This window comes from Arachis ipaensis, chromosome B10 (assembly GCF_000816755.2).
Source record: "Arachis ipaensis cultivar K30076 chromosome B10, Araip1.1, whole genome shotgun sequence".
In the NCBI taxonomy this organism is placed as follows: Eukaryota; Viridiplantae; Streptophyta; class Magnoliopsida; order Fabales; family Fabaceae; genus Arachis; species Arachis ipaensis.
The window spans coordinates 43,575,815-43,594,109 of NC_029794.2; the positions used below are offsets into that span (position 1 = coordinate 43,575,815).

General features: G+C 40.3%; 1 protein-coding gene across 1 annotated transcript; it reads left to right on the plus strand.

Annotated features, from left to right (window-relative positions):
* LOC107620582 lies at positions 8,035-9,570 on the plus strand. Its single transcript, XM_016322718.1, has 4 exons — positions 8,035-8,296; positions 8,495-8,641; positions 8,723-9,246; positions 9,382-9,570. Exons 1-4 carry the CDS (start codon positions 8,035-8,037, stop codon positions 9,568-9,570), a joined length of 1,122 nt encoding a protein of 373 aa, XP_016178204.1.

An 18,295-nucleotide genomic window follows, 5' to 3' on the forward strand; every position in this document is an offset into this window, starting at 1 on the left:
AAAAATTCCATTGAAATCCTTCATTTGAGAGTCATCTTCTACTTTTTTTTTGATAGTTCTAAGAGTTGGAAAGTTGGATCTGAACTTCCTTTCTTTTGTTTTCATTTTCATTTCTTCTACAAATTTCTTTTCTATTCTGTCAAGAGAGTAATTAAGATCTAGATCTGTTTTCTGTTCTCATTACTCTTCTTCGATTTTCAATTTCTCTTTAGGATTTCATAATTGAATTAAGTTTTCCTGCTGTTTTGTTTCTTAACGAAATCTTCCACTCCTGTTTTGCTACTGAGATCTAGATCTGAACCTCTACATCTCATAGTTCTCTGGTTTACTTCAATTTACATTTTCTAGTTCAATTTGAATCTCAATACCCAATTCCCTTTACTTTTGATGCAATTTAAGTTCCTTGTCAATTTAGATTCAATAATTTACATTTCTTGCATTTTAAGTTTCAGTTATTTATGTTTCTTGCAATTTAAGTTTCTACAATTTTACTTTCTTGCATTTTAAGTTTTTGCAATTTAATTCTTCTGCACTTTAAGATTCTGTCAATTTACCCTCTCCCTTTTATTTACTTGCAATTTAGCTTCTGTTAATCAAGTTTCACTCAAATCATCAAATATTCGCTTAACTAAATTCATCACCTAACTAAAATTGCTCAATCTATCAATCCCTGTGGGATCGACCTCACTCTTGTGAGTTATTACTACTTGATGCGACCCGGTACACTTGCCGGTGAGTTTGTGTGGAATCATTTTTCCCTCATCAAATTTTTGGTGCCGTTGCCGGGGATTGATTTAGATTGACAATGATTAGATTAAGTATTTTCTTTTTATTTTTGCTAAGCACACTAACTGTTTGAGTTTTTGTTTAAGTTAACATTAACATCACTCTAGCAGTAGAGTAAATTGTCTCTGGATTGATAACCTCAATTTTGGATTGCATCATGGAATTGGAACATTTATTTTGGGAGGAGCAACCTCCTCTACACTACAATGATCCAAACCCTTGCCAATATGCAAACCCAAACCAAGGATATGGTGAATTTCACTATGGTTATGCACCTCCACCACCATATGCCTACGACCCATACCCTCAACATAACCCTCAATCACCACATTTTCAAACACCACACCACCAGCACCATACACCTTCTCACATGCCAAATCATGATACTCACCAATATGAATCACCTCCCATATATCCAACTGATGAGCGGATAATTTATACGCTTTTTGGCATTGTTTCTAGATAGTTTTTAGTATGATTCAGTTAGTTCTTAGTATATTTTTATTAGATTTTAAGCAAAATTCACATTTCTGGACTTTACTATGAGTTTGTGTGTTTTTTTGTGATTTCAGATATTTTCTGGCTGACATTGAGGGACCTGAGCAAAAATCTGATTCAGAGGCTGAAGAAGGACTGCAAATGTTGTTGGATTCTGACCTTCCTACACTCAAAGTGTATTTTCTGGAGCTACAAGAGTCCAAATGGCACGCTCTCAATTGCGTTGGAAAGTAGACATCTAGGGCTTTCCAGCAATATATAATAGTCTATTCTTTGCCCGAGTTTAGATGATGCAAACTGGTGTTTAACACCAGTTCTCTGCCCTATTCTGGCGTTAAACGCCAGAAACAGGTTACAAGTTGGAGTTAAACGCCCAAAATAGGTTACAACCTGGCGTTTAACTCCAGAAACAGCCTAGGCACGTGTAAAGCTCAAGTCTCAGCCCCAGCACACACCAAGTGGGCCCCGAATGTGGATTTCTGCACTATCTGTCGTAGTTTACTCATTTTCTGTAAACCTAGGTTACTAGTTTAGTATTTAAACAACTTTTAGAGATTTATTATGTACCTCATGACATTTTACACATTTCATATTGTATTTCTGATGGCATGAGTCTCTAAACCCTATGGTTGGGAGTGAGGAGCTTTGCTGTGTCTCGATGAATTAATGCAATTACTTATGTTTTCTATTCAATCACGCTTGTTTCTATTCTAAGATACTCGCTTGTACTTAACCATGATGAATGTGATGATCCGTGACACTTATCATCATTCTCAACCTATGAACGCGTGCCTGACAACCACTTCCGTTCTACCTTAGATTGAGTGTGTATCTCTTAGCCTCTTCGTTCATGATCAGAGTCTTCATGGTATAGGCTAGTATTATTGGTGGCCATTCCTGAGATCCGGAAAGTCTAAACCTTGTCTGTGGTATTCCAAGTAGGATCTGGGATGGGATGACTGTGACGAGCTTCAAACTCACAAGTGCTGGGCGTAGTGACAGACGCAAAAGGATCAATGGATCCTATTCCAACATGAGTGAGAACCGACAGATGATTAGTCGTGCGGTGACAGCGCATTTGGACCATTTTCATTGAGAGGACGGATGGTAGCCATTGACAACGGTGATCCACCAACATACAACTTACCATGGAAGGAGACCTGCGTGCATGAAGTAGAAGATAGTAAGAAAGAGGAGATTCAGAAGACAGAGCATCTCCAAAACCTCAATCTGTTCTCCATTACTGCATAACAAGTATTATTTAATTTATGCTTTTTACTCTTCATAAATATAATCACTCTTATCATTGATTTCCTGACTAAGAATTACAAAATAACCATAGCTTGCTTCAAGCCGACAATCTCCGTGGGATCGACCCTTACTCACGTAAGGTATTACTTGGACGACCCAGTGCACTTGCTGGTTAGTGGTACGAGTTGTGAAAAGTGTGATTCACAATTCGTATACCACCAACCTTCTTCCCAACCAATGAACCTTCCCTCTTATCCCAATGTGAAGCTTTTCCACCCTTGGCCTAAGACCATCAAGACCTTCAAGCTTTTTTCCAAGAGCAAGAAGGATTCCGAAAGACTCAAGGGTAACTCATGGCTACCATAGCCGAGGCGGTGAACTACTTAATCCTCGTACACTCATCTGATCAAGGCATTCCTCTTGAGGGATGTGAAAGGCCAACTAAAGAATGGAGTGAAGAGGAGGACGCAGAGCCTCAAGGGAAAGAAGAAGGGTTAGAGCTTGAAGGGCAACAAGAGGAAGAAAGTGAAGTATTTGAACCGGAAGAGAGAAGGAGATAATTGAGGGAGATTGATCAAGATGAGGATTCCATCATTGATGATTTTTTGTCCTCCTTAGTCAATCCCCTTAATGATCCTAATGAGCCTCTTCCCATTGAGTTTGAGAGAAACATGGAGGTAGACTTCTCACAACCTCCTTGTTATGACTTGAGTGATGGGGAAGAGAAAGTTGGTGAGGAAAGAGTTGACAACCAAGAGCATATTGAGTGGGTGGCAATCTTACCTATGAACTTCATTGGCCCCTACCAATATGCTATCTTGGAGACAAACTACCAACTCAAGATGCTGCTTGGGTTGGTACATGGTGGAGGAAGGGGTATTGGTTGCCAAGTGAATCCAAGGTTCTTCAAGAAAATCCATTCAAGACTTGAAGTTCAAGCATGGTGTAGAGCACAATCATGTGATTTCCAAAGAATGTTGGGTTGTTACAAGGATCAATTAGGAGCTTTTCCATCCGGCTTGAAGCATAAGGATCAACAAGAAGGTGAACGGATGCCTAGAATATAGGATCCCGGAGGAGAGTCAAAGACCAAGCATGGATGGAGGTTCAAGGAAGAGTGGAAACACAAGCCACCCTAGCTAGAGTCTCCTCAATAAGTCCAACTTCAGGACTATAAACCAAAGTGCTAGGTGAGAGACACCCCACCATGGTAACATCTTTCTTACCCTTTCTCTTTGTTTATAGTCTTGATTTCTTGCATTTTTGCTTATCTTAGCTAGCTTAGGTTAGTTTAATTATGAGTTTGATAGGTTAATTTTTAGTATAGATCATGATTTTGTGATGTTTTGAATGTTTGGTGTTGATATGTTGATGTACTAAGGGTTGATACCTTAGTTTTTGAAAAGAAAAAAATTTTTGAAACAGGGCATCTGTGCGTACGCACCCTGCTGTGCGTGCGCACAAGACTACGATTTTCACCTCCTGTGCGGGCGCACGGGGATGTGCGTCCGCACACTCCTTGTAGCATCCTCTGGTCGCAGCGCCAGCACACCCTGTGCGTGGGCACTGCCCTGTTTTTCTTGATCTGTATGTACGCACTGTTTTGTGCGTACCCACATGTATTCCTTTTTGCACCGCCAGTGCGGTCGCACAGGTTTGTGCGTCTGCACGCTAATTTGCAACCACTCTGGTGGGAGCGTTGGCACAGCCTGTGCGCGTGAACCCCTTTTCTTTTCGCTCTTGTGCGTGCGCACGGACCTGTGTGCGCACACACACATGATCCATCAAAAAAAAATCTTCTATGCGCACGCACAGGCTTATGCGTGCGCACACTTCTTACATCAGAGGACGGATGGTAGCCATTGACAACGGTGATCCACCAACATACAACTTACCATGGAAGGAGACCTGCGTGCATGAAGTAGAAGATAGTAAGAAAGAGGAGATTCAGAAGACAGAGCATCTCCAAAACCTCAATCTGTTCTCCATTACTGCATAACAAGTATTATTTAATTTATGCTTTTTACTCTTCATAAATATAATCACTCTTATCATTGATTTCCTGACTAAGAATTACAAAATAACCATAGCTTGCTTCAAGCCGACAATCTCCGTGGGATCGACCCTTACTCACGTAAGGTATTACTTGGACGACCCAGTGCACTTGCTGGTTAGTGGTACGAGTTGTGAAAAGTGTGATTCACAATTCGTATACCACCAACCTTCTTCCCAACCAATGAACCTTCCCTCTTATCCCAATGTGAAGCTTTTCCACCCTTGGCCTAAGACCATCAAGACCTTCAAGCTTTTTTCCAAGAGCAAGAAGGATTCCGAAAGACTCAAGGGTAACTCATGGCTACCATAGCCGAGGCGGTGAACTACTTAATCCTCGTACACTCATCTGATCAAGGCATTCCTCTTGAGGGATGTGAAAGGCCAACTAAAGAATGGAGTGAAGAGGAGGACGCAGAGCCTCAAGGGAAAGAAGAAGGGTTAGAGCTTGAAGGGCAACAAGAGGAAGAAAGTGAAGTATTTGAACCGGAAGAGAGAAGGAGATAATTGAGGGAGATTGATCAAGATGAGGATTCCATCATTGATGATTTTTTGTCCTCCTTAGTCAATCCCCTTAATGATCCTAATGAGCCTCTTCCCATTGAGTTTGAGAGAAACATGGAGGTAGACTTCTCACAACCTCCTTGTTATGACTTGAGTGATGGGGAAGAGAAAGTTGGTGAGGAAAGAGTTGACAACCAAGAGCATATTGAGTGGGTGGCAATCTTACCTATGAACTTCATTGGCCCCTACCAATATGCTATCTTGGAGACAAACTACCAACTCAAGATGCTGCTTGGGTTGGTACATGGTGGAGGAAGGGGTATTGGTTGCCAAGTGAATCCAAGATTCTTCAAGAAAATCCATCCAAGGCTTGGAGTTCAGGCATGGTGTAGAGCACAATCGGGTGATTTTCGGAGAATGTTGGGTTGTTACAAGGGTCAATCAGGAGCTTATCCATCCGGCTTGAAACATGGAAATCAACAAGAAGGTGATCGGATACCTAGAATATGGGATCCCAGAGGAGCTTCAAAGATCAAGCATGGATGGAGGTTCAAGGAGGAGTGGAAACACAAGCCACCCTAGCAAGAGTCTCCATAAAAAGTCCAACTTAGGACTATAAACTAAAGTGCTAGGTGGGAGACACCCCACCATGGTAACATCTTTCTTACCCTTTTTCTTTGTTAATAGTCTTAGTTTATTGCATATTTGCTTGCCATAGTTAGCTTAGGATTAGTTTAAATTTGAGTTTAGATAGGTTGAACTGCATATGGATCATGATTTTGTGATGTTTTGAATGTTTTTGGGTTGATATGTTGATGTACTAAGGGTTGGAACCTTGGTTTTGAAAAGGAAAGAATTTTCTGAAACAGGGCATCTGTGCGTACGCACCAAGCTGTGTGTCCGCACAAAACTGTGTTCTTCGCCACTTGTGCGGACGCACCAGCTTGTGCGTCCGCACACGAGCTTGCAGCTCCTCTGGTGGAAGCGTTAGCACAGCTTGTGCGCCTGCACCCCCCCCCCTTTTTCGCTCTGTGCGTGCGCACGGACTTGTGTGTGCACGCACACATGATCCATACAAAAAAAATCTTCTGTGCACACACTTCTTACACCTCCTTCTGTCCAGAGCGTTCGCACAACTTGTGTGGACGCACCCCTCCCTTTTCACTAGTGTGCGTACACACACATGTCTGTTCATACGCACAAGTGCTGTTTTGGGCAAAATTTTTATTTCTTTTACATTTAAGCCCTAACTCACTTCCGCCCCCTCCACCCCTCTCTTTTCTTGCTTCTTCCATGTTTTTCCTCTTGTTTTATTTAATCTTCATTGCATTTCATTTTTATTTTCGTTATTATATTAGTTTTACTTTAGTTGTTTCTATTTAAATAAGTTTCAAGTGTTTGTTTATTAGCGATAGGGTTGTCTCTTGATACAATGCACTTATACTTTGCTTTAATATGCAAGTACCTAGTGGATTTAAATACTCTTGTGTTGATTGTACCACTAGGGCAAATTATATAAGTGCATTGGATTAAGTGTTTGAATTGAAATTACTTGTTCATCATGATTTTCATATTAAAAATCATCACATGTCTAGTACTTGTTCCTTGTTAATTCTTTGCACTAGGCACTGTTACCATACTGAGAACCTCTGGTTCTCATACCATATTTCTGTTGTGTTTTTCAGATGCAGGTCGCAACCCACCTCGGTGAGTTATTTGGTTGGTGACAGAAGCGGATGATCCGGACTTCTTTCTGAGTCTTTGTGGTTTATTTTGTATATGTCTCTCACTTTTGTATTTTGTTTTGCCTAGAGGCTTGTATTTGAGAGAACAAAACTTGTATAAGTTATTTTTACTGTCTGGTTCTGTATATCTGTATATGGCTAGCCGGCTTAAACTCCACGAGTCGTGACTAGTTTTCTATGATATTATATACTTATCTTTTGATATATCTTATCTATAACTTGTGCTTTAAGATAGTACGTTTTGCGCTTTTCAAATTCTGTTTTTGAGCTATATCCTTCATCGGACTTCTAGATTATACTATTCTTTCTATATATGTATTATGTATGAGCTTAGAATTGTTGTAATCCCTTATTAACCTTTGCTTTACGATGCGAGGTAAAGCTTAGGCTAATTAGGGTGTTACATTTAGTGGTATCAAAGCGGTTCATCCTCGTGAGCCTGAGGGATGGACCGATTGTGCTTCAATGCATACTCCGTGTATCTTCTTTGATGCTATTAGGTTATCTATTTGATATTGCATAGCATGCTTGTTTGTGAGTGCCTGTTTGGGATAATTGAAGCACTAGGCTTTTGATATTGAGACTAATCACCTTGATATCGATTGTTTGGTGTAGACAGAAACCCTACATGGCTACTCGCGGACGAGGTCGAACACGTACATGAGAAAGTAGGAATGAGCGACCGGCCGACAACGATGCTGAGTTCATGGCGGCCATGGTAAACCTTGCAAACACTATGGAAGCTAATGCTGCTGCGACTCTGCAAGCTGTGCAGAGGTTAGGCCAACCGGCTGGAAACAGAAATGATAATGGAAATGGTGAAGGGAATGCTAATGATAACGCTGAGGGAAACGATGATAACACAAGTGGTGTTCTGATGACCTTGACGATGTTCCTCAAGGATCATCTGCCAACTTTTCGGGGAACAACTAATCCTACAGAAGCGGACAACTGGTTCCAGGCTATGGAGCATACTTTACAGGCGCAGCATGTTCCCATCAATCAATATGTCGAGTTCGCCGCTTATTAGCTTACGGGAGAGGCCCAGCCCTGGTGGCAAGCAGAGTGTCGCTTGCTACAGCTTTAGAATGCCGACATTCCATAGGAAGTGTTCCAAACGACCTTCTATAAGAAATACTTTCCTGAGTCCACAAGGGAAGCAATGGAGATAGAACTAATGTAGCTGAAGCAAGGTTCCATGTCTGTGGCAGATTACACTAGCAAGTTTGAGGAACTCTGTAGGTTTTCTGGGGTATGTCCGGGTGCCCCAGAGGCTTATGAGAGTTGGAAGTGTATTAAATACCAAAGGGGGCTAAAGGACAAGATTATGACTACTGTGGCTCCTATGGAGATCCGTATCTTCTCCGACTTGGTGAATAAGGCAAGAGTGGTGGAGGAGTATGCCAAAACTGTGGCGGCGTCCAAGGACACTCATAGAGGGAGCTCTAGTCAGAGGCGTGGCAAGTATTTTCATCCGAGAGGACAAAGCTTCAAGAGAGGAGGATATCCACCTCAAGGGCTAGGAGGCTTCAGAAAGAACATTCATGATTAGATTCAACATGGCAAAGGGAGAGAAAATCAGAGTAAGAGTTCTTCGGATTTAGCTTGTGATTGTTGTGGACGTTTTCATCCATATGACTCTTGCAAGATTGATATAGGTGGGTGCTACAACTGTGGCTTGCCTGGAAATTTTGCGAGGCATTGCACATGTGGGAAGAACCCAAGTGCGGGTCAGAGTCAGCACCAGGGGCGAGTTTTTGCTGTGAATGCCAAGGATGCTTCCAAGACGGATCCGTTGATGAGAGGTATATGTTTAATTGGTGATAAATCCTTAGTTGCATTATATGATACTGGAGCTTCGCATTCGTTTATTTCGTTTGCTAAAGTTGAGGAATTAGGCTTGAAAGTGTCAGAGTTACAATTTGATCTCCATGTACATACTTTGCATCAGACGGTTATGACTAGGTTAGGGTGTAGGCAAGTAGGTTTCAAACTTGAGGGTAGAGACTTTGTGCATGACTTGATTTGTTTGCCAATGGTTGGATTGGAGATGATTTTGGGGTTTGATTGGTTGTCAAAGAATCGGGTTTTGTTAAATTGCTTTGAGCGGTCAATTCGGTTTATGCCAGAAGGAGAAAATGGAGCGGTGGTAGCTACGGGGTATTATCTGAACTCTGTAATGGTGCATTGTAGTGGGAAGGAGTGTCAGGGTTATATCCTGTTGGTTGGTAACGCATTAGGTGATGCCCAGGACATAGATCAGATACCGGTGGTTAGAAATTTTCCAAAAGTGTTCCCGAAAGATATCCCTGAGTTCCCACCTCAAAGGAAAATTGAATTTTCGATTGAATTGGAGCTGGGAGCCAAACCAGTGTCGATTGCGCCATATCGAATGGCTCCGATAGAGCTGGCAGAATCAAAGACTCAGTTGGAAGAGCTTCTGAACAAGAGGTACATTCGACCGAGTGTACCACTGCGGGGAGTGCCAGTTTTATTGGTAAAGAAAAAAGATGGAAGAATGCGATTGTGCGTGGATTACCGACAGTTGAACAAAGTGACTGTACAGAATAAGTACCCGCTGCCAAGGATAGATGACATGATGGATCAGTTGCAAGGAGCTGGAGTGTTTTCTAAGATTGATTTGAGATCTGGGTACCATCAAATAAGGGTGAAAGAGATGATATCCCTAAGACTGCGTTCAGGACGCGCTATGGACACTATGAGTTTGCGGTGATGTCCTTTGGGTTAACGAACGCACCTACTGTTTTCATGGATTACATGAACAGAATGTTTTGTTCCTTTTTGGACAAATTTGTGGTGGTTTTCATAGACGACATCTTAGTTTACTCTAAGATGGCAAAGGAGCATGAGGAGTGATGAGCGGATAATTTATACACTTTTTGGCATTGTTTTTAGTGTGTTTTCAGTATAATTTAGTTAGTTTTTATTATATTTCTATTAGTTTTTAAATAAAAATCACAATTCTGGACTTTACTATGAGTTTGTGTGTTTTTCTGTAATTTCAGGTGTTTTCTGGCTGAAATTGAGGGAGCTGAGCAAAAATTTGATTCAGGCTGAAAAAGGACTGCTGATGCTATTGGATTCTGACCTCCCTGCACTCGGAATAGATTTTCTGGAGCTACAGGAGTCTAATTGGGGCGCTCTCAATTGAGTTGGAAAGTAGACGTCCAGGGCTTTCCATAAATATATAATAGTCCATACTTTGCTCAAGGATAGATGATGTAAACTGGCGTTCAACGCCAGTTCCATGTTGCAGTCTGGCGTCAAACGCCAGAAATAGATTACAAATGGGAGTTGAACGCCAGAAACAGGTTACAACCTGGCGTTTAACTCCAGAAACAGCCTAGGCACGTGAGAAGCTTAAGTCTCAGCCCCAACACACACCAAGCGGGCCCCAGAAGTAGATTTCTGCACCATCTATCATAGTTTATTCATTTTCTGTAAACCTAGGTTACTAGTTTAGTATTTAAACAACTTTTAGAGGTCTATTTCGCAACTCATGACATTTTAGTTCTGAACTTTGTACTCTTTGATGGAATGAGTCTTTGAACTCCATTGTTGGGGGTGAGGAGCTCTGCTGTGTTTCGATGAATTAATGCAACTATTTCTGTTTTCTATTCAAACACGCTTGTTTCTATTTAAGATGTTTATTCGCACTTCAATATGATGGATGTGATGATCCGTGACACTCATCATCATCCTCAACCTATGAATGCGTGCCTGACAACCACCTCCGTTCTACCTTCGATTGAATGAATATCTCTTGGATTCCTTAATCAGAATCTTCTTGGTATAAGCTAGAATCCATTGGCAGCATTCTTGAGAATCCGAAAAGTCTAAACCTTGTCTGTGGTATTCTGAGTAGGATTCAGGGATTGAATGACTGTGATGAGCTTCAAACTCACAAGGGCTGGGCGTAGTGACAGACGCAAAAGGATCAATGGATCCTATTCCAGCATGAGTGAGAACCGACAGATGATTAGCCATGCGGTGACAGCGCTCCTGGACCTTTTTTACTGAGAGGACGGATGGTAGCCATTGACAACGGTGATCCACCAACACACAGCTTGCCATAGGAGGAACCTTGCGTGCGTGAAGAAGAAGACAGGGAGAAAGCAGAGATTCAGAAGACAAAGCATCTGCAAAACTCCAACATATTCTCCATTACTGCAGAACAAGTATTTAATCCATGCTCTTTTATTCTTCATAATTCATACTGATAATTATAATTGATTTCCTGACTAAGATTTACAAGATAACCATAGATTGCTTCAAACCAACAATCTCCGTGGGATCGACCCTTACTCACGTAAGGTATTACTTGGACGACCCAGTGCACTTGCTGGTTAGTGGTACGAGTTGTGAAAAGTGTGATTCACAATTCGTGCACCAAGTTTTTAGCGCCGTTGCCGGGGATTGTTCGAGTTTGAACAACTGACGGTTCATCCTGTTGCTTAGATTAGGAAGATTTTGTCTTTTGGGTCAGAGTCTTTTACTTTCTTTTCAAAAATCTTTCAAAAGATTTTTATTTTTCTTTATTAATCTGTGATTTGTCTTTGAGTCATTTATTATTGTTCTTGTTAAAATTTTAGAATCCTTATTTTCTTTTTCAAAAATTTTTTTTCGAAATTTTATTTTTTTTACTAATAATTGAATTTCTCTGTTTGAGTTTAGTTTTATATTTTAAGTTTGGTGTCAATTGAATGTCTTTATTTTCCTTTAAAATTTTCGAATTAGTGTTCATTGTTCTTTCTTGATCTTCAAGTTGTTCTTGTTTATTTTCCTTGTTTGATTTTTAGTTTCTCTTGTTCTGTGTCTGTTCTTGTTTTTCTTGTGCTTTTTCAAAATATCAGTTTCCAAGGAAAATTTTATTTTTTTTATACAATATTAAAACACTTTAAATTTATAACTCAATTGGCTAGAGCGTTGTGTTTATGTTCTGGGTAATTGGGAATCTTCCTTTTAAAACTTTTTCAAAAATAATTTTTCTTTGAGCAAATCTTGTGTCAAGTTTTAAGTTTGGTGTTTTCTTGTTAGCTTTTCCTTAGTTTTCGAAAAATTTTATTGTTATTTTCTAAAAATTTTAAGTTTGGTGTTCTTTCTTCATGTTCTTGTTGTTTTTGTGAGTCTTCAAAGTGTTCTTGAGTCTTCCTTGTGTTTTGATCTTAAAATTTTTAAGTTTGGTGTTCCTTGGTGTTTCCCTCCAAAATTTTCGAAAATAAGGAACATTGGATCTAAAAATTTTAAGTTGTATGTCTTTTGTGTGTTTTTCTCTTTCATCATAAAATTCAAAAAAAAAATATATCTTTTCTCTCTATTTTAAAGTGAATTTTCGAAAATTGCTTTTAAAATTCAGATTTCTATTTCAAAATTTAAAATCTTTTTCAAAAATCATATCCAAAGTTTTTCAAATCTTCTTAATTAAGTAATTATTTTTGTTTTAATTTTTTTTATTCTTAATTTTCGAATTCTATATTTAATTTCAAACTATTTTATTCTCTTTTCTTTTATTATTTATTTATTCATTCCCTTTTTACAAAAAAAATAATAAAAATATATTCTATTTGCTATTCATATCAATTCCCTTTTCTCCATCACGGATCTAAGTGGAGCTGAACAGTTCAGAAGGACTCTGGGGTCATATGCCAACCCCACTACTGCTTCATATGGGAGTAGTGTCTGTATACCCTCCATTGGAGTCAGTAGCTTTGAGTTGAATCCTCAGCTCATTATCATGGTGCAGCAAAGTTGCTAGTATTCCGATCTTCCACAGGAAGAACCTACAGAGTTTCTGGCACAGTTTTTACAGATTGCTGACACAGTACATGATAAGGAAGTAGATCAGGATGTCTACAGATTATTACTGTTTCCATTTGCTGTAAAAGACCAAGCTAAGAGGTGGTTAAATAACCAACCTAAGGCTAGCATAAGGACATGGAAACAGCTGTCAGAAAAATTCCTGAATCAATACTTCCCTCCAAAATGGATGACACAGCTAAGGCTGGTCATCCAAGGCTTTAAACAAGGAGATAATGAATCTCTTTATGATGCCTGAGAGAGATATAGAGAGATACTAAGAAAATGCCCCTCTGAAATATTTTCAGAGTGGGTGCAGTTAGACATCTTCTATTATGGGCTTACAGAGAAAGCTCAAATTTCTCTAGATCACTCAGCTGGTGGATCTATACACATGAGAAAGACAATTGAAGAGGCTCAAGAGCTTATTGATACAGTTGCCAGAAATCAGCATCTGTACCTAAGCAGTGAATCTTCCATGAAAGAAGAGGCTAAAACAGTAACTGCTGAACTCAGTCCTGCAGAACAAATTACTGAATTCAATCAGCAATTAAACTTTCTAACAAAACAGCTGGCCGAATTAAAGGAGATACTATAAGACACAAGAATAGCTAATTTGAAAATGGAAGTACAGTTGAAGCAAACAGAACAGCAGTTATCAAAACAAATAATGGAAGAGTGCCAAGCAATTTAATTAAGAAGTAGGAAAACATTAAATACCTCACTTCAAGGCAGCAGGAAGCCAAGAAATGAACAACCTGCTATCCAAAATCCCTCTGAGGACAGTAAGAGCCCAGAGAGGAATAACTCTGGCGTACAAACGCTAGAAACAGGCAAGGATTTGGCGTCAAATGCCCAATGGAAGCTCAGTTCTGGCGTTCAAATGCCAGGAACAGGTAAGGAGTTGGCGTCCAACGCCACTCCAGCTTCTAACCCTGGCATTCAAATGCCAGTGAGGGATCAGACACACACAAGTGCTGATAACAACCCCTCTAAAAAGGTTTCTCCAACCACCTCTGTAGGAAATAAACATGCAGCAACTAAGGTTGAGGAATATAAAGCCAAGATACCTTATCCTCAAAAACTCTGCCATGAGGAGCAGGATAAGCAATTTGCTCGCTTTGCAGATTATCTCAGGACTCTTGAAATAAAGATTCCGTTTGCAGAGGCACTTGAGCAAATACCTTCTTATGCCAAGTTCATGAAAGAGATCTTGAGTCATAAAAAGGATTGGAGAGAAACTGAAAGAGTTCTCCTCACTGAAGAATGCAGTGCAGTCATTCTAAAAAGCTTTCCAGAAAAGCTTAAAGATCCCGGAAGCTTTCTAATACCATGCATACTAGAGGGTAATTACACCAAGATAGCTTTATGTGATCTTGGGGCAAGCATCAACCTAATACCTGCATCCACTATCAGAAAGCTTGGATTAACTGAAGAAGTTAAACCAACCCGAATATGTCTCCAACTTGCTGACGGCTCCATTAAATACCCATCAGGCGTGATTGAGGACATGATTGTCAGGGTTGGGCCATTCGCCTTTCCCACTGACTTTGTAGTGCAGGAAATAGAGGAGCACAAAAGTGCTACTCTCATTCTAGGAAGACCTTTCCTAGTAACTGGATGAACTCTCATTGATGTCCAAAAGGGGGAAGTAACCCTGAGAGTCAATGAGGATGAGTTTAAGTTGAATGCTGTCAAAGCCATGCAGCATCTAGACACACCAAAAGACTACATGAAAGTTGATCTCATTGACTCTTTGGTAGAGGAGGTCAACATGGCTGAGAGTCTCGAATCAGAGCTAGAAGACATCTTTAAAGATGTTCAGCCTGATTTGAAGGGTTCAGAGGAATTGAAAAAGCCTCTGAGATTTCCTCAGGAAGAGGAGAAACCTCCTAAACCCGAGCTCAAGCCATTACCACCATCCCTGAAATATGCATTTCTGGGAGAAGGTGACACTTTTCCAGTGATCATAAGCTCTGCTTTAAATCCACTGGAAGAGGAAGCACTAATTCAAGTGCTAAGGACACACAAGATAGCTCTTAGGTGGTCCATAAGTGACCTTAAGGGCATAAGCCCAGATAGATGCATGCACAAAATCCTATTGGAGGATGATGCTAAGCCAGTAGTTCAACCATAGAGGCGGCTAAATCCAGCCATGAAGGAAGTGGTGCAGAAAGAGGTCACCAAATTATTGGAGGCTGGGATTATTTATCCTATTTTTGATAGCCCCTGGGTGAGCCCTGTTCAAGTTGTTCCCAAGAAAGGAGGCATGACAGTGGTTCATAATGAAAAAAATGAACTGGTTCCTACAAGAACAGTTACAGGGTGGCGCATGTGTATTGACTACAGAAGGCTCAACACAGCCACCAGAAAGGATCATTTTCCTTTACCATTTATAGACCAGATGCTAGAGAGACTAGCAGGTCATGAATATTACTGCTTTTTGGATGGCTATTCAGGTTAAAACCAAATTGCAGTAGATCCTCATGACCAAGAGAAAACAACATTCACATGTCCTTCTGGAGTATTTGCTTACAGAAGAATGCCTTTTGGTCTATGTAATGCACCTGCAACCTTTCAGAGGTGCATGCTCTCTATCTTCTCTGATATGGTAGAGAAATTTCTGGAAGTCTTCATGGATGACTTTTCAGTATTTGGAGACTCATTCAGCTCCTGCCTTGACCATTTAGCACTTGTTCTGAAAAGATGCCAAGAGACCAACCTAGTTTTAAACTGGGAAAAATGTCACTTTATGATGACTGAAGGAATTGTCCTTGGGCATAAAATTTCAAACAAGGGGATAGAGGTGGATCAAGCTAAAGTGGAAGTAATTGAAAAATTACCACCACCTGCTAATGTTAAGGCAATCAGAAGCTTTCTGGGGCATGCAGGATTCTACAGGAGGTTTATAAAAGATTTTTCAAAAATTGTAAAACCCCTGAGCAATCTGCTAGTTGCTGACACGCCATTTGTGTTTGACACAAAGTGTCTGCAAGCGTTTGAGACTCTGAAAGCTAAGCTGGTCACAGTACCAGTTATTTCTGCACCAGACTGGACATTACCATTTGAACTAATGTGTGATGCCAGTGACCATGCCATTGGTGCAATACTGGGGCAGAGGCATGACAAGCTTCTGATGTCATTTATTATGCTAGCCGTGTTTTAAATGATGCCCAGAAAAATTACACAACCACAAAAAAAGAATTGCTTGCAGTGGTTTATGCCATTGACAAGTTTAGATCATACTTAGTAGGATCAAAAGTGATTGTGTACACTGACCATGCTGCTCTTAAATATCTACTCACAAAGTAGGATTCAAAACCCAGGCTCATAAGATGGGTGTTGCTTCTGCAAGAGTTTGATATAGAAATAGGAGACAGAAAAGGGACAGAGAACCAAGTGGCTGATCATCTATCCCGGATAGAACCAGCAGAAGGGGAGTTTCCCCCCTCTATTGAGATCTCTGAGACCTTTCCGGATGAGCATTTGTTTACCATTTAGGGAACACCATGGTTTACAGACATTGCAAACTATAAAGCTGCAAGGTTCATACCTAGGGAGTACAGCAGGCAACAAAAGAAAAAATTAATTACTGATGCAAAGTACTACTTGTGGGATGAACCCTATCTCTTTAAGAGATGTGCAGACGGAATAATCCGTAGGTGTGTGCCTAGAGAAGAAGCACAGAGGATCTTATGGCTTTGCCATGGATCACAATACGGAGGCCATTTTGGAGGTGAGCGAACAGCCACCAAGGTCCTCCAATGTGGCTTCTACTGGCCTACACTCTATAGGGATTCCCGAGAATTTATACGTAAATGTGACAGTTGCCAAAGTGCTGGTAATCTGCCTCATGGTTACGCCATGCCTCAATAGAGAATCTTGGAGATTGAGTTGTTTGATGTATGGGGAATTAACTTCATGGGACCTTTCCCACCATCATACTCAAATACTTATATTCTGGTGGTAGTTGACTATGTATCAAAATGGGTAGAGGCCGTTGCCACACCCACCAATGATACTAAAATAGTGCTGAAGTTCCTCCAGAAACATATCTTCAGCAGGTTTGGTGTCCCTAGAGTACTAATCAGTGATGGGGGCACTCACTTCTGCAACAAATAGCTTTACTCTGCCATGGTCCGGTATGGGATTCGCCATAAGGTGGCGACTCCATATCATCCACAGACAAATGGGCAAGCTGAAGTTTCTAACAGAAAACTAAAAAGAATCCTGGAACGGACTGTAAGTACCCGTAGAAAGGATTGGGCAAGAAGCTTGGATGATGCTCTGTGGGCTTATAGAACAGCATTCAAGACTCCTATAGGGACCTCTCCATACCAACTTGTGTATGGTAAGGCCTGTCATCTGCCCGTGGAACTGGAACATAAGGCCTACTGGGCAACCATATTCCTAAACTTTGATGCCAAATTAGCTGGAGAAAAAAGATTGCTCCAGCTGAATGAGCTAGAGGAATTCAGACTCCTACTTTCGAAAATGCCAAGCTTTATAAAGAGAAATAAAAAAGGTGGCATGACAAAAAGCTATCATATAGAGTCTTTGAACCAGGACAAAAGGTTCTGTTGTTTAACTCTAGGCTCAGGCTATTCCCCGAGAAACTGAAATCCCGGTGGAGGGGACCATATGTGATTACAAGTGTATCACCATATGGTTATGTGGAGCTTCAAGACATTGATTCTGATAAGAAGTTCATTGTTAATGGACATAGAATCAAGCACTATCTTGAAGGCAATGTTGAGCAAGAGTGCTCAAGGCTGAGGCTAGATTAAAAGCTCAGCAAGGTCCAGCTAAAGACAATAAAGAAGCGCTTGCTGGGAGGCAACCCAGCCATTAGCAAAACTTTTTCTGTTACTTTATTTTATTTTATTCCTCATTTTATTTATATGAGCTTAATATTAACAAGGTAAAGAATCAATTGCATAAGTCCACAGGGTTACAGAAGAATTCAGAGCACAAAACAGGAAAAAGGAGCTTACTAGCAAGAAAATGCCAGTAAGAAACACAACTGGGCGTTAAACGCCCAAAAGGAGCATCTACTGGGCGTTTAACGCCAGTAAAGATAGCCATCTGGGCATTAAACGCTAGAAAGAAACAACTTCTGGGCGTTTAATGCCAGATTTACAGCATCCTGGGTGTTCAGAAAAACCCCCAGTGACAAAGGGGTTTCTGGCGTTTAACGCCAGCTAGAAGCAACAGCTGGGCGTTAAACGCCCAAAACAAGCACCAACTGGGCGTTAAACGCCCAAAACATGCATCAGTTGGGCATTTAACGCCAGGATTGTGGGGAGTAGGCAATTTCGTTTTCAATTCAAATTTTTTCCATTTTTTATGTTTCAATTCATGATTTCTTTCACAAACATGTTACAAATCCTAATTTTTCAAATTCTTTTTTCAAAAGATATAAAATGTATCTTAATTCATAAACCCTTTTTCTTAATCCCCTTCAAATTATTTTGAAATCCTTTTCAAAATAAATCTATCTCTTTTCCTTCTCAAATCTTTTCAACTAATCAATATCTTTTTCAAATCTTCACATCATCTTTTGCAAAATTCAGATTTATCTTTTTCAAATATCTTTCATATCTTTTCAATTTTAAATCATATCTTTTTCCTATCATACTTAT